This window comes from Haliotis rubra, unplaced genomic scaffold (assembly GCF_003918875.1).
Source record: "Haliotis rubra isolate DU_JTF1 unplaced genomic scaffold, ASM391887v1 Scf978, whole genome shotgun sequence".
Lineage (NCBI taxonomy): Eukaryota > Metazoa > Mollusca > Gastropoda > Lepetellida > Haliotidae > Haliotis > Haliotis rubra.
In genome coordinates, this window is record NW_025767721.1 from 59,022 (window position 1) to 80,338 (window position 21,317).

The 21,317-nt window shown below is 40.7% G+C and overlaps 1 protein-coding gene across 3 annotated transcripts in view; it reads left to right on the forward strand.

The window, feature by feature from the left end:
* Positions 1–15,853, forward strand: part of LOC124265409 (sodium- and chloride-dependent glycine transporter 1-like) — a 47,006-nt gene extending 31,153 nt beyond the window's left edge. For 2 of the 3 annotated variants that reach the window (XM_046700180.1, XM_046700178.1), the window contains exons 5-14: positions 2,292–2,424; positions 3,402–3,536; positions 3,990–4,093; positions 6,074–6,198; positions 6,619–6,731; positions 7,325–7,456; positions 8,193–8,292; positions 10,170–10,270; positions 11,522–11,689; positions 13,636–15,853. In XM_046700180.1, the coding sequence (XP_046556136.1) occupies positions 2,292–2,424; positions 3,402–3,536; positions 3,990–4,093; positions 6,074–6,198; positions 6,619–6,731; positions 7,325–7,456; positions 8,193–8,292; positions 10,170–10,270; positions 11,522–11,689; positions 13,636–13,779 (1,255 nt within the window). In that variant the 3' untranslated portion in view covers positions 13,780–15,853. The remainder of the gene's footprint in view (positions 1–2,291; positions 2,425–3,401; positions 3,537–3,989; positions 4,094–6,073; positions 6,199–6,618; positions 6,732–7,324; positions 7,457–8,192; positions 8,293–10,169; positions 10,271–11,521; positions 11,690–13,635) is intronic. The other variant, XM_046700179.1, reaches the window with a different exon arrangement.
* Positions 15,854–21,317: the final 5,464 nt, after the last annotated feature.

Here is a 21,317-nt window from a genome sequence, read left to right on the forward strand (position 1 = left end):
GTGAGCTCATTATAAATGTTTAGAAAGATGATAATTCAAAGCACAATGGCCCAGGTACCTCTTTAAGTGCATTAAGAAGTTGGTTTGATGAAGAGGAACAATTTTATGGACTGCAATTTTCTTTATTGCAATAGATCGACGTTTCGGTGTAGATGCTAACACCGTTAAGGCAGTTTTCTATATATAAAAAATCTTGCCGTTCATTTGGCCAAGTTGTCTAATTGAACCAACCTAAGGGATTCAGGATGAGAATAGAGATTCACAGCAACCCATACTCGTGGTAAACGCGACTCAATTGGCCAGTAGTCATGGCTTGGTTGACTTGACTTGGTTTTAATGCATGTCATCGTTTCCCAATTGCGTTAGCGTTGTTAATGAAGACAAGATGGTTTAAAGGCTGTCGTAAATTTGTTACAATACCACTAAGCAGTCTTTAAATAGTAAATACCAAACACAACATCAAAAGCAACGACAATTCAATAGAATTTAATCATTTTAAACGACAGGATTAATCAGGAAACCAATTCACTTCACAATACTAGCATATCCTAACACTTTTTCTAACCAGAGGCAAATGGAACTTTCGCCAGTATTTTCTGTACGTTCCACCCGTTATCCGATGTGCATATGCCAACGTTAGTGTTTGCCCTTTGTCCTTTAACTGCAGGCCATAAGGACCCAGAATCATACAAAGTTGTGGGCCCTGATCAGAATGTGTAGGCCCTATATTTTAGCTACAATTTAAGTAATTCCCAGCCAACACAAATGTGACAACTAACAAACTGAGTTAAAGAGTTTAATTGAACTCTAGTGACTGACAAGTCTCCATTTACAACTAGAAATTGCTGAATGATATTTTCTGAATAATAATGCTCTGAGTTACTGGGAATAAAAAGCTGTCGGCCATAAGGACCTGTAGAAAACAAAAGCTGTGGGTCCGAGTGGTCTTCAGTCGGCTTGAGGCTTAAGGACCCACGTTAATTTTGAACGCTGGCCAACGTTAGTACGGCTAGGATGAGAGGATCGCGGATTTTTCATGATACCCCTGTTTTGTGTAACGCGACTCGATTGCCTCTCTTTTTTATGCGGACACAACGCGAGATAACTGGAAAAAGTATACAGCATACAGAAATGTGGGCGATAAGTGTGGCAGGCATCACCATGTTGGTATGTTCTCTGAAACGCTCGTCATACAGTCATTTCAGAAACTGATGCATTTATGTCAGCTCAGCTCAGCTCAGCTCAGCTCATGATTTGTCGATTTCTGATTCCATCACTACCTTTTTGACCATTATATTTTTTTAATTCTTTCGAAAAAATACATTCCACTTTTGACACATCTGTGAAAACCATAATATATCCAATGCAGTTTCGTGTCTTTAGCTTGTCAGTATATATACGTTCCCGTGTTTGTCAGGTAAACACTCAACATGTCTTTCTATGTTTAACGGGTCATTTCTGAAACCAGATACGTTCACATCTTTATGACCTCTTGGTTTCACCATGACATGTATTTGATAATAACTCATTAACAAATGTTCAAACACAGTCAAAAGGATACTTCTGAAGCGAATACTCCTTTACGGAAACGATCGTTTTCATAAGCACAGTGTAGCAATTCGATTTGCAGCATTGTCATACGGTCATTTCCATAGGACTATAGGCACAAATGCAGCACCTAAGTCTGGCCATTAGTTTTCGAGACTCGACTATTCATCGGCACATGTTTTTCGAGACTCGACTATTCATCGATTCAACGTTTTCGAGACTCGACTATTCATCGGCCCACGATTTTCATTGGATCATAATATAGTTTGCGTATCCCAATAGACAGATATTCATGATGTCAATCACTGGATTGTCTGGTCCAGACACGATCAGTTTCACACCGCCCTCATATATCGGGAATGTTGCTGTGTACGGCGTAAAACAACAATAGAGTCAGATATAACGTCAATATTGTTGACTATGGCCCGTAAAGATTCGGGGTAGAATAGGTCTTCAGCAACCCATGCTTGCCACAAAAGGCTACTATACTTGTCGTAAGAGGCGACTAACGGGATCGGGTGGTCAGGCTCGCTGACTTGGTTGACACATATAATTGGTTCCCAATTGCGCATATCAATGCTCATGCTGTTGCTCACTGCATTGTCTGGTGCAGACTCGATTATTTCCAGACCGCCGCCATATAGCTGGAATATTGCTGAGTGCGGCGTAAAACTAAACTCACTCACTCACTCACTGTTGACTATGACTATAAACAACGCTCATGTCTAGTTTTCACTGTACAGATACAACGTATTGAGAAAGTCTTCCGGGTTTGAAGACCTCGGGAGTCTCCAGTGGCACTCTGCCCTGTGTCTGCTGGCAGCCTGGGTCCTGGTAGTCCTCTGTCTCTTCAGGGGGGTCAAGTCCCTCGGCAAGGTGAGACGAAGGGCTGTGGGTGAATATGTGAGTGTGTGCTTGTGTTTGGCAGGACCGAAAAGTTAGTTCGTGATTACTTGGGTGCGTATGGATGCGTGTGTGTTTGGAAACACGAATGGGTCATAAAAAAAGACATGTATAGATGTAAAATGATCAGCTATGAATTTCCTACATTTGATATATGATTTATGAGAATTTGAGAATTTTGTAAAAGTTATGACGAAAATAGTATAAAAAATAATATTTTTTCACTTTTCTCCCCAAATTATGGCAAATATATAAAAATCTGCGAGGCCTCTCGATCTTTATTCAATAAGAATGGTATAAGCTACAATCATGCTTGTAACACAAAGTGCACAATTCAGTGAAAAAATTGCACTTATCCGCTGGGCTAGTGTGTAGGAGAGGATCAGTGAGTGAGGATACCGTGGTAGGGGTTAGATGGGTGAGCGACGTCGTGCATGTGTATTGGAAGACGGATGAGAGCGAGCGTGAATGCGTTTTGAAACACTGATGAGCGAGTGTTTGTGTATGTGAGGGTAGGTGAGTGCGTCTGTTTGGGAGGGTGTTTTAGTGAGTGGGTGTTTTGTTATCAGGGTGGAAGGGTAAATCTGTTATGGTGCACTTTATTTGATTACAACATAATACTGACCCGCTACACACACAAACCGCAAATTATTTCATTTTTATAACAAAATGTTTCAGCTAACCTAGTGTAAAGTGACACACCGTGATATGCCCGAGTAACTGTTTAAAAGGAGAGCATTCTTCCGGCTTAACTCCTGCCAATTTTAAATCGTTCTATGTGGATTTAAATCCCAGATTCCATTTATTATCATTCAACGATCGTGCATCAAGATCTTATTTGGACTTTCCCCTCAAATAAAGCTCACGCACCATGATGTTACTGAAATCACTTATGCCCAGATACCATAACCAGTCATCCACTTAAACGTACGTTCCCATACGTATTTCAGGTTGTGTATGTCACAGCGCTCCTGCCGTATGTTTTGCTGACGATATTCCTTATCCGAGGTTCCATGTTACCGGGGGCCCTGGACGGCATCAAGTTCTATGTCACGCCTGACTTTTCCAAGTTGAAGAACTTTAATGTAAGTGTGCCTTTAGCTTCTTCAGCAAAGTATTCTCATAATCCCGATTCTGTCGCAAAGGAGCAGTGGGTTTGTCTTTTATGTTATTTTGTATTAATAACGACACTAAATGCACTATTGAAAACCAGTGATAGTCTGATGGTGACAGTGGTTCTTTTCCAGTCACATGGCACTGATCTAATTACTGCGTTTAATTAATATGTCCTTATCATCACATTACAGGAATTGACGTGAATTTGTTTTGTTACATGATGTCGTAGAGGTCTATCCATAAAGATCTGGGTCGATTAGACAAACTGTTTCGTGATTTATGGCAAATGAACAGACTTGACGAACGTTCAGTGATGTCCATACACATGGAAGTCTTTTTTAGTCAATTGAAATGTTGACAAAATTGTTGAGGTGAAAGATATCGCTTTTGCACTTTCAAGAAATACTGTTTACTCACTTCAGGTGTGGATTGAAGCATGTATTCAGGTGTTCTATTCTCTGGGTCCTGCTTGGGGAGGTCTCATCACGATGTCAAGTTTCAACAAGTTCGATAACAACTGCTTCAGGTGAACGCCCACGTGTTTTTGGATGCATTGTTGAAGACTCGGACATACAGCAATGCCCCTCAGCGGTATACGTTTCGTTTATGTGCATTACAAGAAAATACCGTTTTAGTGAGTAAGTCCTAATGGATTTATGACACTATGGGCAATATTTCGGCAATATCACGGTCTGAGACACCAGAAATAGGCTTCACAAATTGTACCCATGTACCACTGAGCCATGGTCTTCGGGGTGACGAGAGAACGCTTTAACCACTAAACTACTCCTCCGCTCTGCCCTTTGAGAGAATGATCAAGATCATGAAATGTTATCAGTAACATTCCTTCAATATCGGTTACATTATTAATATCAAGTATTGATATATGTCCTTCAGTCCCAGGTAAAAAGGTATTGACGTATGTCCTTCAGTCCTCAGTAGGTACTTGGTTATGTCTTTTTGTCCTCAGCCAGTATGGATGGATGTACATCCTTCTGTTTCCGGTAAGTCTGTACTGATATGAATCCTTCTGCCCTTAATAAGTAAGTACTCATACGTCCTCGGTGATATATATCACGGAACAGGTCATATATATCTCACAGTCCTCAGAAAGTAACAACTAATATATATATCCTTCAGTCCTCTGTAAACAAGTACTGATACAGATCCCTTCAGTCCTCAATTAACAAGTCTTGATTTAAATCCTTCGGTTCTCAGTAAAAGGTACTGATATAGACCACCACACAATCTTCTGTAAGGAAGCACCAGTCTTTATTTATCTGTCATCTTTTAGCAACTACTAAAATATATCCTTTGTGGACTCTCTGTAAACAGGTACTGAAATATGTCATTCATCCTATGTAACCAAACAATATATATATGCTCCAGTCCTTCAGAATGAACTGATACCTTATCATTTTTGAAAGTAAGTTTCGTTTAAGTAAGTTTTCGTAAATTGTGGTTATATGTTTGTCCATATGAATTTTATTGTTTCATTAATGAACTTCTTGTATATATTCCTTTGTGTTCTTTGAGTAGCATTTAAAAGTTGGTGTGATGAACAATGAGGGGAGTTCTATGGATATGTTCTTTGAGTGGCATTTTAGAAGTTGGGAAGTACAATATAGAACAAACTTTATGGATAACAACTTCTTTTTATTCGTGAGTGCGACGTTTCGATACAGATTCTTGTACCGTTGTCAAGCATAATGGAACATGAAGAAGGGGGAAGTATATATATGCTGGATGTAACAATGTAACAAAGAAAACAACATAATTAATAAATTGGCTAGGCAGAAAGCTGATGAAGCCAGAGAGTAGACAAAAAACAGGCGTGGAAGCCAATGACAAATGTACAAATAATAATGAGATGTTTATACAATAGATTGGGCTTGGTGTATCGAAACGTCGCACTCACGAATAAAAAGAAGTTGTTATCCATAAAGTTTGTTCTATATTCTATGGATATGGTTCTTTATTATTAATATGAGCGACGTTTCGGTGTAGCAACTAGTGAGTGAGTGAGTATGGTTTTACGCCGCTTACAGCAATATCCCAGCAATATCACGGCGGGACACCAGAAAGGGGCTTCACACATTGTACCCATGTAGGGAATCGAACCCGGGTCTTTGGCTGGACGAGCGAACGCTTTAACCACTAGGCTACCCCACCGCCCCGTGTAGCAACTAACATCTCCTTGTTGTTCAACATACCTTTGCTTGTTGTATACAAAGACTGCTTTCAGCAATATTCTAGACGTAAATCTTGTTTGCCTTCATTTAGTTTCGGTTAATCCTTCTGCTGTCAATACGTGATTAATGATATACAGTATACTTCGGTTATAACGAACTAAGGGGCAACTAATTTCAATTCGTTATAGCCGAAGTTGGTTGGGCGGATGTCGACTTTGATATAAAGTGAGTGGCCGGGCCAATAAAACCAGTTCGTTATATCCGTTAGTTTGTTCTAAGCATGCTCGCTATAACCGTAAACTATGTCCTTTCAGGGATGCCGTGATTGCGACACTGGCGGATGGTATGACCAGTTTTTACGGTGGATTTGTCATCTTCGCAGTGATCGGATACATGGCAAAAGAATCCAATCTACCTATTACTGAAGTTGCAACACAAGGTCAGTGTGTTACATTTGAGACACTAGGGATGCATGCGTTACCCTCAAACAGTAAATAAAGTAATAATGGCGACTAAAAGTATACTACCGGTGTGTTACAAAGATAGCTAAAAATAGTACTCACTTTAGAGTAGGATGATGATGATGATGATGTTGGGGATGGTTTTGTTTCTTTGATATGTGTATGTTGTATCAGAAAGTACCCACTGGATGATGATGGTGATGATGATGGTGGTGGTGATGATGGTGATGATGATGGTTTTATATCGTAAAATGTTTAATTTGTGCTGAAGTTTTGAGACACGGGAAGCTTACAATTGCACTATACGAGGTACGCCTGTTATTCCATGTTAGTTATAGCTTCATGTATTTACAATGTACAACCATAACCAGCGTAAAATGGATGTCCTATTACCACAGGTCCAGGCCTTGCTATGGTAGCCTACCCAGAAGCCATTACACGACTTCCGCTTCCGCAAATATGGGCAGTGTTGTTTTTCTTTATGCTTCTCCTCCTCGGGCTGGACAGTCAGGTCAGAAGCATATGATTTGTTTTCTTTAAATCACTTGGAAATATTCCACCTATATGATGGGGGTCTGTAAAAAATCGGGTCTGGTAGAGGAATCCCTATTGACATCCACCCATGCATTATCAATACGATCGCATCAACCAAGCTGAGCCTGAACACTCGATCCGTTTGTCGCCACTTGCAAGCATTTATCGGAGAGGAAGAACTAAACAGTTATTTGTCAGAACAACTTTTGCACAGAACCACCCTTTTCAGCTACAAGTTACAATCCAAAACCGTTGTGTCGAATCATGTTTAGTCGAACTTCCGGTTGTCCTAAACAAAAGCTCGGTCCTATCGTATTCTTTATTTTTTCATGTATGTTTCGGTATAGTGGAACCTCGGATATCTCGAATTTTTTTCATATGCCCCTTCGACTTCAACATACCATTGTTTATAAATCAGTGCCAGAAAATAGTCATAAAACATTGCATGTCCCTTTGGTATCCCAAGAGACGGTCCATCTCATCCCGACCTGTTTCTTTAATAGTGATTTTACGTTGAACAGCTTAACAATTAACCATGTTTAACAATTATATAATACATTTCGTTTACAGTTTGGGATGTTCGAGACACTTGTTAGCGGCATTTTAGACGCCTTTCCAAACAAGCTGAGGAAGAAGAGGCTGCTTGTAACATCCTCCTTGGCAGCAATAAGCTACTTAGTAGCCCTTCCAATTGCTACAAATGTAAGTTAACGTAATTATTTACACTTGTATGTGAAACGTCTGTGCATAGCTCAAGATAACTTTGATGACAGACGCTCAATGTTGTGTCTCCGGTTCTGAATCTTTAAAACTTTGATTGTCTGTGGTTGACCTGAGATCCGGTGGTCAAACTTATGTATAACGTCAGTAATATTCGGCCATCTGTGAACATCATACACTGTACTTTAATTTCCAATATGAGCAATCGAACACAAAGCCGGATTTCCGACCATAAATTGAAAACCCTGTTATTGCGAAGTGATTTCAGAAATGTAGTCCTTTTTAGCTTAAAGTGATTTTGTTTTGACTATTGCTTAAAGTGATGAATGAAATCGGACGTAAATGCCCTTCTGGTTACAGCTCAACCTTTTCCCTGTAGTTCCTTTAAGCTGCCCCTGGCAGAGTGAACTCTTTGTACAGAGAGCATCACTAGGGTAGAAGTAAGGAATGGAAGAACTAAATAGGTCAATTATTTACAACATTTTTGTGAAACGTTATTTCTGACTGACAAAATTGTATGTACAGATTTACCCCATATGATCTCGGGATGAATCTCAAATTGTCAGATCTCAAATCAAACCACATTTATCATTTGAAACTGTGATAAATGATGAGAAAGGGATCGCTTATCTTGTGTTCCTTCGTTGATGCCAACATTGCTCTCTGCAGCACAGGGAATGACATGTATAACATATCACATCTCCACATTTTGTTTCAGGGTGGGATTTATGTCTTCCAACTGTTAGACTGGTTCGTTGCAGCATTCTGTGTTCTTCTGACGTCATTTTTGGAGTGCATCATCATTGGTTGGATATACGGTATGTATTCCCTTGACGCATTCAGTTGTGAACTGGGGCGGTGGGGTAGCCTAATGGTTAAAGCGTTGGCTCGTCACGCCGAAGACCCGGGTTCAATTCCCCACATGGGCACAATGTGTGAAGCCCATTTCTGGTGTCCCCCGCCGTGATGTTGCTGGAATATTGCTAAAAGCGGCGTAAAACCAAACTCAGTCAGTCAGTCAGTTGTGAACTTCGTGTCTTGTACAGAGCTGAAACCATTTCGATGGAAATGGCTCACTGTTACAGATCGCCCAATAGATTTCTCAACTGAAATGAGAATGATGAATGTTCCTTGTAAGTAACCAACCCTGGTCGTAGGAGGCCAATCAATGAATCTGATGGTCACGCTTGTCGATTTGGTTGGTTGAGTGGGACGTTGCGCACTGTAGTTGTATATGTTTTGTTTGGTCAACTGGCTTTAACCATGAATTTTTGTCTATCCTAGTGTGACATGTATAAGATTGCCTCCTTTCCGTCGTTAAGCCCATGAAACAATGGTTACCTTGACTTTATGGTCAGACACATTTGACCCATCTCTAGTGTGTCAGCCAAACATATCAGTATGATCACGACGGATTTGATTCAGATTTTAAGGAAAATATAAGAATCGTTGCGGATGTGCTTCAGTTTTTGTGGAAACGATATTAAATAGGGTAACCACTACAACTTTACGAAAGTTTCGTAGGTTTGTTTTTTTGTAAAGTTCTCCTGCCGTCAGTGGCGGTGGGGTAGCCTAGTGGTCAAAGCATTCACTCGTTATTCTGAAAACCCGGGTTCGATTCCCCAATATGTGTAGCCATTTCTGGTGTCGCTAAAAGCGGCGTAAAACCAAACCCTCTCACTCTACTACCGTCAATGTGTACTAGTTATGGCAATGCTTTTTGTAAATACACTGCGCAAAGCTGTTCCGGTTTTATGAGCAAGGGTATTACTAAAGATCATGTATATCGTATTACTGATATAACGTCAACATATGTATTATCAGGCTCATATAGTTCTTTTCAAATTACCCCGTGAGAGGGTACGTAAGTCTCATTGCATTCAAAAGTATTTTTCATTCTCTGAATGTTAATAGTAGCATATTTGTTCCTTTAACGTATGGCTAATTTGCTAAACAATCGCCAACACCCGAAGGTAGGATGTAAATCATAATGATAACTCTTTGCCTAAATATCTGTGATGCTCTAGTAGTTTTTAGGGCTGCGCAATATAACCGGTTTACCGGTTTTAACATGAAATCGATACGTATTGCGATACGCTGATCGAAAACCGGTATTTCGACATGCATTCGGGAAACTTCGTAACACTCGGAAGTCTTCGGATATTTCCGTTTTTCACATCGGAAGCCAAGTGAAAGTTCGGTTTGACGTTTTGTTCTTAAGTTTTGTTCCCAATGTTCTGGATCTGAATGTTTTAAATATTTACTCATTAATGACCTGTGATCTCTGAAATGTCCTGACCAGGTCAAGGTGCTGTCTAAAATCTCAGGGCTTTTTGGAGAGTTCAAACTAGTAACCACTGTGTTGATTGTTCTTTTCCTTGTTGATTTGTTGTGTTTTGGCTATATAAATCAAGCATTAACTCGATTATAAGTAGTTTTTGTCAAAAATAATTCTTGCAATATATTGCAATACATATCGCAATATATGCTTTCGCGTCGCAATATATCGCAATATGAAAATTCTCTGGAATGCCCACCCCTAGTAGTTTTACTGTTCTTCGACAACAGGTTTTTACATTCCTAACTATATTGATCTTTAGTATGGTGATTAATTGTTCTCGTCTCGATATGTCGTTGTGACGATAAATAGTAACTCACTCACACACTCTTTTCATATTAAATGTTTTGGTTATAGGTGTTGAGAGATTTGGCAGAGACATCGAGATGATGCTTGGGAGACCTCCTTCATTACTCATGAAGCTGTGTTGGTGTTTCGTTACTCCAGTACTTATGTTGGTAAGTGCACGTTTTTAAGTGTAGTTACAAAATATTTAGCTAAAATAGTAAGTTTGTTTTTTACGTGCCCTTAGCTATTTTCAACAATACCACGGAAGGGAAACCAGAAGTGGGTTTGACAATTTGTACCCAAGAGTTGAACTGAACCCAGGTCTTCATTGTAACATTTCAGCATTTTACGATTTAGGTTACATGGACCCGACGCTTTTAAGTGAGTTAGTGAGTTGACTTTTACGCCGCACGCAGCAATTTTCCAGCTATATGGCGGCGGTCTGTAAATAATCGAGTCTGGACCAGACAATCCAGTGATCAACAGCATGATCATCATTCTACGCAATTGGGATACGATGTCATGTGTCAACCAAGTCAGCCAGCCTGACCACTCGATCCCGTTAGTCGCCTCTTTCGACAAGCATGGGTTACTGAAGGCCAATATTCTAACCCGGACATTCACGGGTCCGACGCTTTTAAGTAAAAGCAATGCACATATGCATTAATTTTAACACGTCATTACATTGTCCTAACCGTTATGTGTATTGTATTACTGTAATATGTTCTTCACATATATCTGCCCCTTAAGAGTAATTGCGATAAACAACTGAAATCAACATTATTCTTGGATACGATCGCTTCTATTCATATATTTTCTCATTTCGCCCGCCAACCTATATGAATGGTTTTAAAAATAAAATCTTATTATCAGGTAAATACAGTCAGTGAGTGAGTTTAGTTTTACGCCGCACTCAGCAATATTCCAGTGATATGGCGGCGGTATGTAAATAGTCGAGTCTGGACCAGACAAGACAGTGATCAATAGCACGAGCATCGATATACGCTGCTGGGATACGATGGCATGTGTCAACCACGTCAGCGAGTCTGATCACCCGATCCCGTTAGTCGCCTCTTACGACAAGCATGGGTTACTGAAGACCAATTCTATCCCGGATCTTCAGGGTCTCAGATAAATAGAGTAATATTTCACAGGAAAAGGTAAATCATTTAAATGGTGAACATGCTTATTTACCACGTAATGGAACCTCCTGAAGGCATAAACTTACCCGCACAGTTAAACGTTGTGGTGGGGGTAGCCTAGTATTTATAGAGTTTGATCCTCACATTGAAGGCCCAGGTTCGAATGTTTATTTGAAACCCATTTCTATTGCCTGCGCATGATCGTTTGTTAAAGGAGGCCTACCACCAACCTCTCATAATCTTTGCACGTAAGTATCATGATATATTCTCTGTTGACAGGTGGCGCTCATCTTCACAATCTACACCTACAAGATGCCAACCTACGATGGCTATATCTACCCAGTATATGCCAGGGGTATTGGATTCGTCATCTCAGTACTTCCGGTCATTCCGATCCCGGTATTCATGGTCTGGGAGTTGGTCAAGGCTAAGGGGTCATTTATACAGGTACAATTCTTCGTACAGGTACAAACATATCTTCCTTATTCGAAACAGAGCTGCGAAACGCCATCACCAAACAGTACCAAACCGAAACATGAGTCGCATTAACCATTTCAGACAATGACCTACTTTTCAGCCGATCCGAATTTTCTCGTGTGAAAGTGTAAATAGACATCACAAACAACTATGGTTACACTGAATTCCAATTCCTTGTTTCATAAGAAAATGGTATTTACAAATGAATTTTAATTCTAAACTTTAATAACATCGTATTTCCATCGTATTTCCGTTTGTCAGTGCTCGCTGTACGACAGAGCACGCTGCACGACGTGTTTGCAAGGATTAGAAGGATCGTCGTGTTGCAATATACAAGTGCTTAGATGTATCAAATAATACTGATTAATAATTATGTATATAGTTAAATGAACTGGTCTCAAAATTATGGACTGGTTATTGTACTACGTTGCGCAATAGGACGGAACCCAGTCAACAGGAAAAGAGACTGTTGCGTAATCAATTTTTTGTCTTGATGAATATAGATTTTACGAACTACCGTAGCCGATAAGCTACAATCAAAATGTTTAAACAGAATCTTTAGTGTATGTTTTCTGTATTTCATATTTTTGTCTGAAACTAATCACCTTATCATTAAAGACAAAATGAAACGATTTAACCTAAAGAATCCAACAAAGAGTAACTGTTTTTGGAATGATTATGATAAAACGCGTTATACACAATGTATATTATATGTGACCACTGCAAACTCTTCCTATGATTACAACTTGGTATTTTGTACATGTCATATGCACACCCAACACTTGAAACAAGTATTTTCCCAACATTGATTACCAATTGCGTAGATCGATGTTCATGCTGTTGATCCTTGGATTTTCTGGTCCAAACTCGATTAATTACGGTCAGCCACCATATATCTCTAAACAAACAAACAACAAACAATAATTTACCAATACAGACAACATGACAAATTCAGCTGGATTGACTTTAAAATTTATGTTGATTAGCCGAACGTTTATGACCCAAGAAACCCCTAAACTATAGCAATTCATATGCAAACGTGTGGCGTATGGGCAATGTACACTTTATGGCAAGTAGTATACCATCACAGACAAACATATGACAAATTCGGCGAATTAACTTTGAATTTTATGTTGATTAGTCCAACGATAATGACACAAGAAAACCCTAAACCATAACAATATATATGCAGACGTGTGGCGTATCGGCAATTTACACTTTATGGTTAGTAATATACCATCCCATCGGGCGTTGTGCCTATCCTTTACTCAATTAGATACTGTAGTAGGTACATTAGATTATTTATATTAAATATTACGGGAAGTTATATGTTACACAGGACAATAACGTTCCGAGATCTGTCTATATCCACTCAGCCTCTTGTCCACACTTACTGACTGACTGACTAACTGAGTATGGTTTTACGCCGCTTTTAGCAATATTCCAGCAACGTCACGGCGGGGGACACCAGAAATGAGCTTCACACATTGTACCCATGTGGGGATTCGAACCCGGGTCTTCGGCGTGACGAGCCAACGCTTTAACCACTAGGCTACCCCACCGCCCCCCACACTTACTGTGGTAAGGGGGTATCGAATCGGAATCTCCGCTTGTTCACTGTGTGAGGCCTATTCCTCATTTCCCCAGGGGTGGTGGGGTAGCCTAGTGGTTAAAGTGTTCGCTCGCCATACCTTTTGATCACTGCACTGGATTGTCTGGTTCAGACCCGACAGACCGTCCACATATAGCTGGAATATTGCTAAACTCCTAAACCTTCACTCACTCACTCAAAAATGCAACGAACGAAGCCATGCAGGCAAATGTATCCTATGTATGTATCTTTACAGAGTGGATATAAAATACCCTGCACAATATGGATGCATAAAACCATTCCTTCATTTTCTGTGTCCTTTCAGAGGCTGAAAAGCACTCTCCGTCCAGGGCCCGACTGGGGCCCGGCAAGGAAAGAACATATGGACGAATACCGTAGAAGAGCAGGGGAATACAACGCCATTCCTCTCACAACCCGGGTAGTCAATACATTCTCAAGGAGTGTTTGATGTTGTGACAGGTAGCGTGCAAGGTTGTGTGTTGCGGCCCCATGTTTTATGCTTAGATCCATGACAATCTCATTAGAATTAGGTCTTTTACTCCGATATTATACATCTCTGCCTCCCGATTTGAGGACTCATTCGTGGGATATGTACACTTTCTATTATTTAGGACCCCTGTTTGGTATGACTGGTTCCAGGATTCAGACTAACCTGTCTAATTTTGTATCTCGAAAACGATTCCAAGACTTCATTAAAATGTTTGTTATTGTATGTTTGTTTGTTGTTTAACGCCGCGTTCAGCAATGTCCCAGCTATATGACTGCGGTCGGTAAATAATTGAGTCTGACCAGACAATCAATAGAGTCAAACTGGGATACGATGATCTCAGTGCCCCTGACCAGTCAGTCAGCGAGCTTGACCACACGATCCCGTCAGTCACCTCTTACGACAAGCGTGGATTGCTGAAACCAGTCCTAACTCGTATCTTCACGGGTCTATTATTTTCAAACATATATTGTTATACAAAAATATCATTCCTGTGTGTAAACCCCACATCATGTACATACAAAAAGGGATACAACAGACGAGACCAAGTTTACACATACACACAAATAAAGAATCATATATATGCATCTATTTCGCTTGGTCGATGAAAGTTTTACTCCGGGTTCACCTGTCACGACCTTCTGTGGATGTATCCTCAGATCAAGAAGCAGACAAGATTCGTATCGCAGTAAAAGTTAAAAGACTGATATTCATGACATTGTACACATTAAAGCCATAGGGCCTGGAAGTCTCACGAGGCGCTACTTCCGGTAGTAAGCTGGTTCCCGGCACCCTTTGCGCGAGACGGGCCCAGCTTACTTCCGGAACCAGATTTCCGGTGACAAACGTATATTCAAGAACCAGTTCTGGTTTCAAATTGGGCGACCGCCAAATACGACTTTACTGGACCAGGCCAAGTGAACAACCTTGCTTGGCTGTCACAGCTGTTGAGCGTCGTAATAGTTGGCTAATTGGGGGATGGATAGATCGGAAATGTGTTTTTCCTGTTAGGATTATCGGTTCCTTACTGTCAACTGACAACCATGAAACCATTCGAAAAGGTATGAAACGCAGTCACCGGAAGTACTAAGGTCTTGCGAAGTGCCGTGGTCTACTTACGGGGCCTATTGCTTGTTATCCGTTACGTTCTGCTGCATTCAGGTGTGTTGTTAAGGTTTGAAATTCACCGAACATGAATGTAATACTTGGTGAGAACTTGGAGAGCTTGTTTCAGATCCACACAGTATTTACGACATTGAAATGTGTACATGTTCAAGGATAGTTAACATCGCTATGTTTGATTTGTGGCATCGTGTTGTTCTGTTTAAGGTAAATTCATTCTACCGTTTGTATGAATATATTGAGTATGAATTTGTCCATGTGAGCGTGCATGTGTCCTTTTTTTACAAAATATACTTTATTCCACAAAATACTGAAAAACATGTGTTGATAAGATGATCTGACTCAAACTTATGAGCCATGAAAGATCCTAGTTCCGGTGTCAAATCAGATCTGAAGTTAAATTTATAATTTCGAATGTCCTTTAATTTTCTGTGAGTAATATTTCGTAATATTATATTTATGTATTTATGTTTTTAAGATACGACCTTTGAATTTAAATTCATTCCGCTTACCTTGTGTTACAACGTTTTCGACAACTTCTCCAAAGTTACAATATGGTGTTGAAACATCGTATGAATGATCTTCGCTGTGATGCCTCGAACACTTGCACAAATAATTCAAGTTAAACATAGCCGGCATTATTTCGTCTTGTTTCCAGTGAATCATGTTATCTCAGTGTATGCAAGTTTCTTTCACAAAAATATGTTCAGCACAGGAAGTCATCCTGGAAAATATTCCCAAGTTAAAACATAAATCTTCTGCTTCTTCTTACAGAGAAACGTGTGTGTCCGGAATCATAATGTACACAAATGTCAACCCAGACATGGGTCACCTGATGATGTATCTAACTTCAGTTTCTTTTGGGGGTATTTTAGACTGAAATATACAGATGGAATAAAATGTTTCAAAAAGGCGCATTTTACATTTTTTTTCTTTCAGCATTGTGATGACATTAGAACTTCACTTGCAGTATATAATATATTTTTCATACAAACTGAAACTAATTTGAGATCTTAGAAAATAAAAATGCATTAGATGGGTAGACTGATCATAATGGCATCATTGTTCCATTTGGACATGTTTACTGTATTCAATTCAAAATGTGACTTTGGCCCCTTGTGTTGTTCTATACTATCCCCGCCGTTGTTGTAAAAGCGGCGTAAAACCAAACTGTCAGTCAGTCAGTCAGTGATACACGTCCATGCTGTTTGACACGTCCATGTTGTATTACACGCCCTTGCTGTATGGCACCTCCAGGCTTCATGACACGTCCAGGCTGCATGACACCTCCAGGCTGTATGTCATGTCCATGTTGTATTACACGCCCTTGCTGTATGACACGTCCGTGCTGTATGATACGCCGCTCTATGACACGTCCGTGCTGTAAGACAGGTTGCTGTATGACACGTCCATGCTGTATGACACGTCGCCGTATGACAGGTCCATGCTGTAGGACACGTCCTTGCTGTTTGACACGTCGCTGTGTGACACGTTCTTGCTGTATGACAGGACGCTGTATGACACGTCCTTGTTGCATGAAACAAATGTCAACCCAGACATGGGTCACCTGATTATGTATCTTACTTCAGTTTCTTTTGGGGGTATTTTAGACTGAAATATACAGATGGAGTAAAATGTTTCAAAAGGCGCATTTTACTTTTTTTTCTTTCAGCATTGTGATGACATTAGAACTTCACTTGCAGTATATAATATATTTTTCATACAAACTGAAACCAATTTGAGATCTCAGAAAATAAAAATGCATTAGATGGGTAGACTGATCATAATGGCATCGTTGTTCCATTTGGACATGTTTATTGTATTCAATTAAAAAAGTGACTTTGGCCCCTTGTGTTGTTCTGCTACCATGTTGTATGACACGTCCAGGCTGCATGGCACGTCCAGGCTGTATGACATGTCCATGTTGTATTATACGCCCTTGCAGTTTGACACGTCCGTGCTGTATGATACGCCGCTCTATGACACGTTCGTGCTGTATGACACGTCCTTGCTGCATGACACGTCCTTGCTCTACGACACGTTCATGCTGTATGACACGTCCGTGATGTACGACACGTCTATGTTGTATGACACGTCCATGTTTATGACACGTCCGGCTTTATGATACGCCGCTCTATGACACATCCTTGCTGTATGGCATGACGCTGTATGACACGTCCAGGCTGTATGACACGTCCAGGTTGCATGACACGTCTATGTTGTTTGACACGTCGATGCTGTATGACACTCCTTGCTGTATGGCACGTCCTTGCTATATGACACGTCGCTGTATGACACGTCCGTGCTGTATGACAGGTCCCTGTATGACACGTCCTTGCTGCATTACACGTCCGTGCTGTACAACACGTCTATGCTGTATGACACGTCAGTGCTGTACAACACGTCTATGCTGTATGACCCGTCCATGTTTATGACACGTCCGTGCTGTATGGCATGACGCTGTATCACACGTCCAGGCTGTATCACACGTCCGTGCTGTATGACACGTCGCTGTATGACACGTCCATGCTGTTTGACACGTTCGTGCTGTAGAGGACACGTCCGTGCTGCAGGACAGGTTGCTGTTTGACACGTCCATGCTGTATGACACGTCCTTGCTGTGTGACACGTCGCTGTATGACACGTCCATGTTGTATGATGCGTCCTTGCTGTATGACACGTCCTTGTTGCATGACACGCCCATGCTGTATGACATATACTTTCTGTATGACACGTCATTGCTGCTTCTCAGGCTGCTCATGGTGTAACGTGAAACTCCGTTACTTCGGAAACTCCTCCTTCAGGGTACATTCGTAAGAGTCTTGATACATACAGAAGAACATATCCATGACTCCATGATCCGTCAACAGGTTATTCTGACGATAACCCCTGCATCAATCAAATTGACGAATGTGCACAAATGCTTTTGATTTGTTGATATTCCATGACAAATGGCTTATACTGAAAAATACGATTGACCCAGAATGTTGGAAAATCAAAACAGGGAATTTGGCCAAGTACATCCATAGCCTGACACTATTCAATTAGGATCACGTCTTAAATTCACTTCTATTGAGTTTCCAACTGAATTCCCAAAAAGAAAGGGACCAGTGAAAGGCCTCATTCGTTTCATATATAATGTATGTACACCCATCCATGAAGACTCCGGGAGTGTTACGGGTTACCAAGATAGGAATGAAGACGTCAACGCTTCAATAGTCAATGTTCGTAAACCAAGAGATTAACTGTTCAGTAATTATGCTGAGGGTGTAGCAACTTTGATGTCCGAAAGTGTTATTCGTCAGACAGTATTAAATACATGTACAACTAAAATAATCATCTTTCTTAAATATATTATGTGTCAATATTGTTTTGTAGACGGGTATGGTATCCGAAAACAACATCGAATTTTATATCATAAGATGGCGTTTGTATACCTTTGGATGTTGATGTAATGAAGCAAATGTTGTTATGTAAAATGTCAGTTCAATCTGAAAAGCCGACCTGTAGATACTACTCAAAAGAAATCAAACAACACCCGGATTCTTTCATTTAGATATATATTTCATCCGGCATGGCAAAAGAACCATTGTCACATGACAGTAACCGTCTGTGAGGATGGCAATGAGAAAGAATCTGTCATGCATGACAAATATGATCACAGTGAATTGAAAGAGGTGGTTGTTCTTTAACATCTTTGAGTAGTATACATCTTAAGGGACTATAGGTGACCATGTCGTCCTAAGCGTTGGAACTCACGACACAGAATTACCTCCCTTAGATGTGCCAGAATGCTGTGATTATGGATAGGAACCCCAGATTCGCCTTGATTATCATTTTAGGTGTTTCAGCAGTATAGCTCTGCTGAACGTACGTCTTTGACTTCAATCAGCTGACATGCCCTGATAGTAATTATTACATTGTCATTGAAACGGTTAGTCGACTCACTCCCGACCCGTGAACATCTTCAGAAACCCATGCTTGTCGTAAGAGGCAACTAACGAGATCGGGTAGTCAGACTTGGTTGATGCATGTCATCGTGTCCCAGTTGCGTAGATCGATGCTCATAATGTCAATTGCAGAATCATTTATTTACGAACCACAGTCGTATATCTGTAATATTGCTGAAAGCGGATTTAAACAAACACTTCTTCAGGGCGACACTCTAGATGTATGTGTTAGATGAGATTACGTGCCTAGCTGGCTAAGAATATATTGTGGTAATACCTCTTAACTCGAACTCCATTAAACACAAGTATCATTGAAGCCGACGTTACAAAATACAGATTGAACCGTCTTGAAGATTATCACTGATATACTTACATTTTTACGAATTTAAAGTTTAAAATTAATTAAAAGATCAAGCATTTTTTGTAACCACTACAAAAAAGTATATATGAATGAATTTCGGGTTATTTGAATCGTCCGTGGAAACGTGACTAACATCGTCCTAATTTGGCATCAAACTTGTCTGCCTTGGCAGGTGTCTCTAATAAATGAACAAGCGTGTGGATGGAATATTGCTGAGTGTGGTGTTAAACAACAATTTAAACAAACAGATAATGCTAAAAAGTCAATAACCTCATCTAACAATAATATCATAAATTGGAAAAAAAAGAGAATAAATAAAAGGTTGCTCCAAATATGTTTTGTGTCATTAATTGGCTGCGGTCCTCTCTGTGTGCAGGGATTGGACTTAACGTTGTAACACAATGCAAAAGAAACTCATAATAATGATAATAGTGATAATAATACTATCATGCGCATTTCTCCATGCACAATGCATGCCCAAAGCGCCCAAACAATCTGATTATTATTATCCCGGATAACCCAAGCTGCCTGTTCCAGAAGGTTAGTGGTTGCATGCTTTATCCCACCGGGTACCCATGTTCTGCTGGGTGAACAGAGACAATTTTGAACTCGCTCACTTGCCAAAGGTGAGATTGCATATCTCATGTGCTTCGTTGTAACACTCTCAGGAGTCAAGTTGCCAAACACGGTCACCCATCCATTGACTCTCCGCGCACAACGTTGCTTAACTTCACCTGATCGTGACCTGAACTCTATGCACAAGACCACACGCCGAAGTATACGCGACCCGTGAAGATCCGGGATAGAATAGGTCTTCAGCAACCCATGTGCTTGCCACAAAAGGCGACTATGCTTGTCGTAAGAGGGATCGGGTGGTCAGTTTCGCTGACTTGGTTGACACATGTCATCAGTTCCCAATTGCGCAGATCGATGCTCATGCTGTTGATCACTGGATTGTCTGGTCCAGACTCGATTATTTACAGGCTGCCGCCATATAGCTGGGATATTTCGGAGTGCGGCGTAAAACTAAACTCACTCACTCACACGCTGAAGTGTACGCCTTACACTCTCAGCATGAAAATGAGAGATGAAATGTGAATGTTTGTTTGTTGTTACAAGCCGCACTCCTCAATATTCCTACGGCGGTCTGTAAATACTCAGTCTGAAACAGACAATCCAGTTATTAACAGCATAAGCATCTATCTTCTCAACTGAGATACGATGACATGTGTGCACCAAGTCAGCGAGCCTGACCACCCAATACCGTCAGTCGCCTCTTACGGCAAGCATGGGGTGCTGAAGACCAATTCTAACCAGGATCTTCAAGGATGAGAGATTAAAATTTCACCTCTCTTTTTGTGATAATCTACCAACCTTATAGAGGTGGACACCAAAATATCTTGAACATATATCGCCAATCTCGGGAATGAAACAGATGTCTTAGGTGTGACCGGCGAAAGCTTAAAAACAGGACTACCCCATCCAGTCACAAGGGTCGGTGGGGTAGCGTAGTGGTTAAAGCGTTCGCTCGCCATGCCCAAGACCCGGGTTCGATTCATTACATGGGTACAATGTGTGAAGCCCATTTCTGGTATCCTCCGACGTGGTATTGCTGAAATATTGCTAAAAGCGACGTAAAACCAAACTCACTGACTCCAGTCACAGTCAAGGGACACCCACAGCGTTTAGGGTTTTCCATATGTGACAAGCAACGGGCTGGGACAAGAGCACCATTGTAAATCGCTATCAAAACACGACTGATATTGTTTAACTTTCCATCACGTTTCTACGTAAGACAATCTGGCATGGCTGTTAACGCAGTTTCTATATAGATCAGTTGGATCGGTTCATCATCCGAGCGCCCAACAAACCTCCGCATTGTCTGAATATTTACTGGGTCAAGACACTTCGACTTTGTTCGCCTCCCTGGGTTAAAAAACCTCGCGTTGCCTGTGCACGTGCTGACAAGCACACTGTGATATTTTATGGCCCATTTGATAACTATTGTTCTAATCCTGGCAACCGCGTTCATATCGTGTGCAGCAAACACCTTTTTGAAGTCGTCT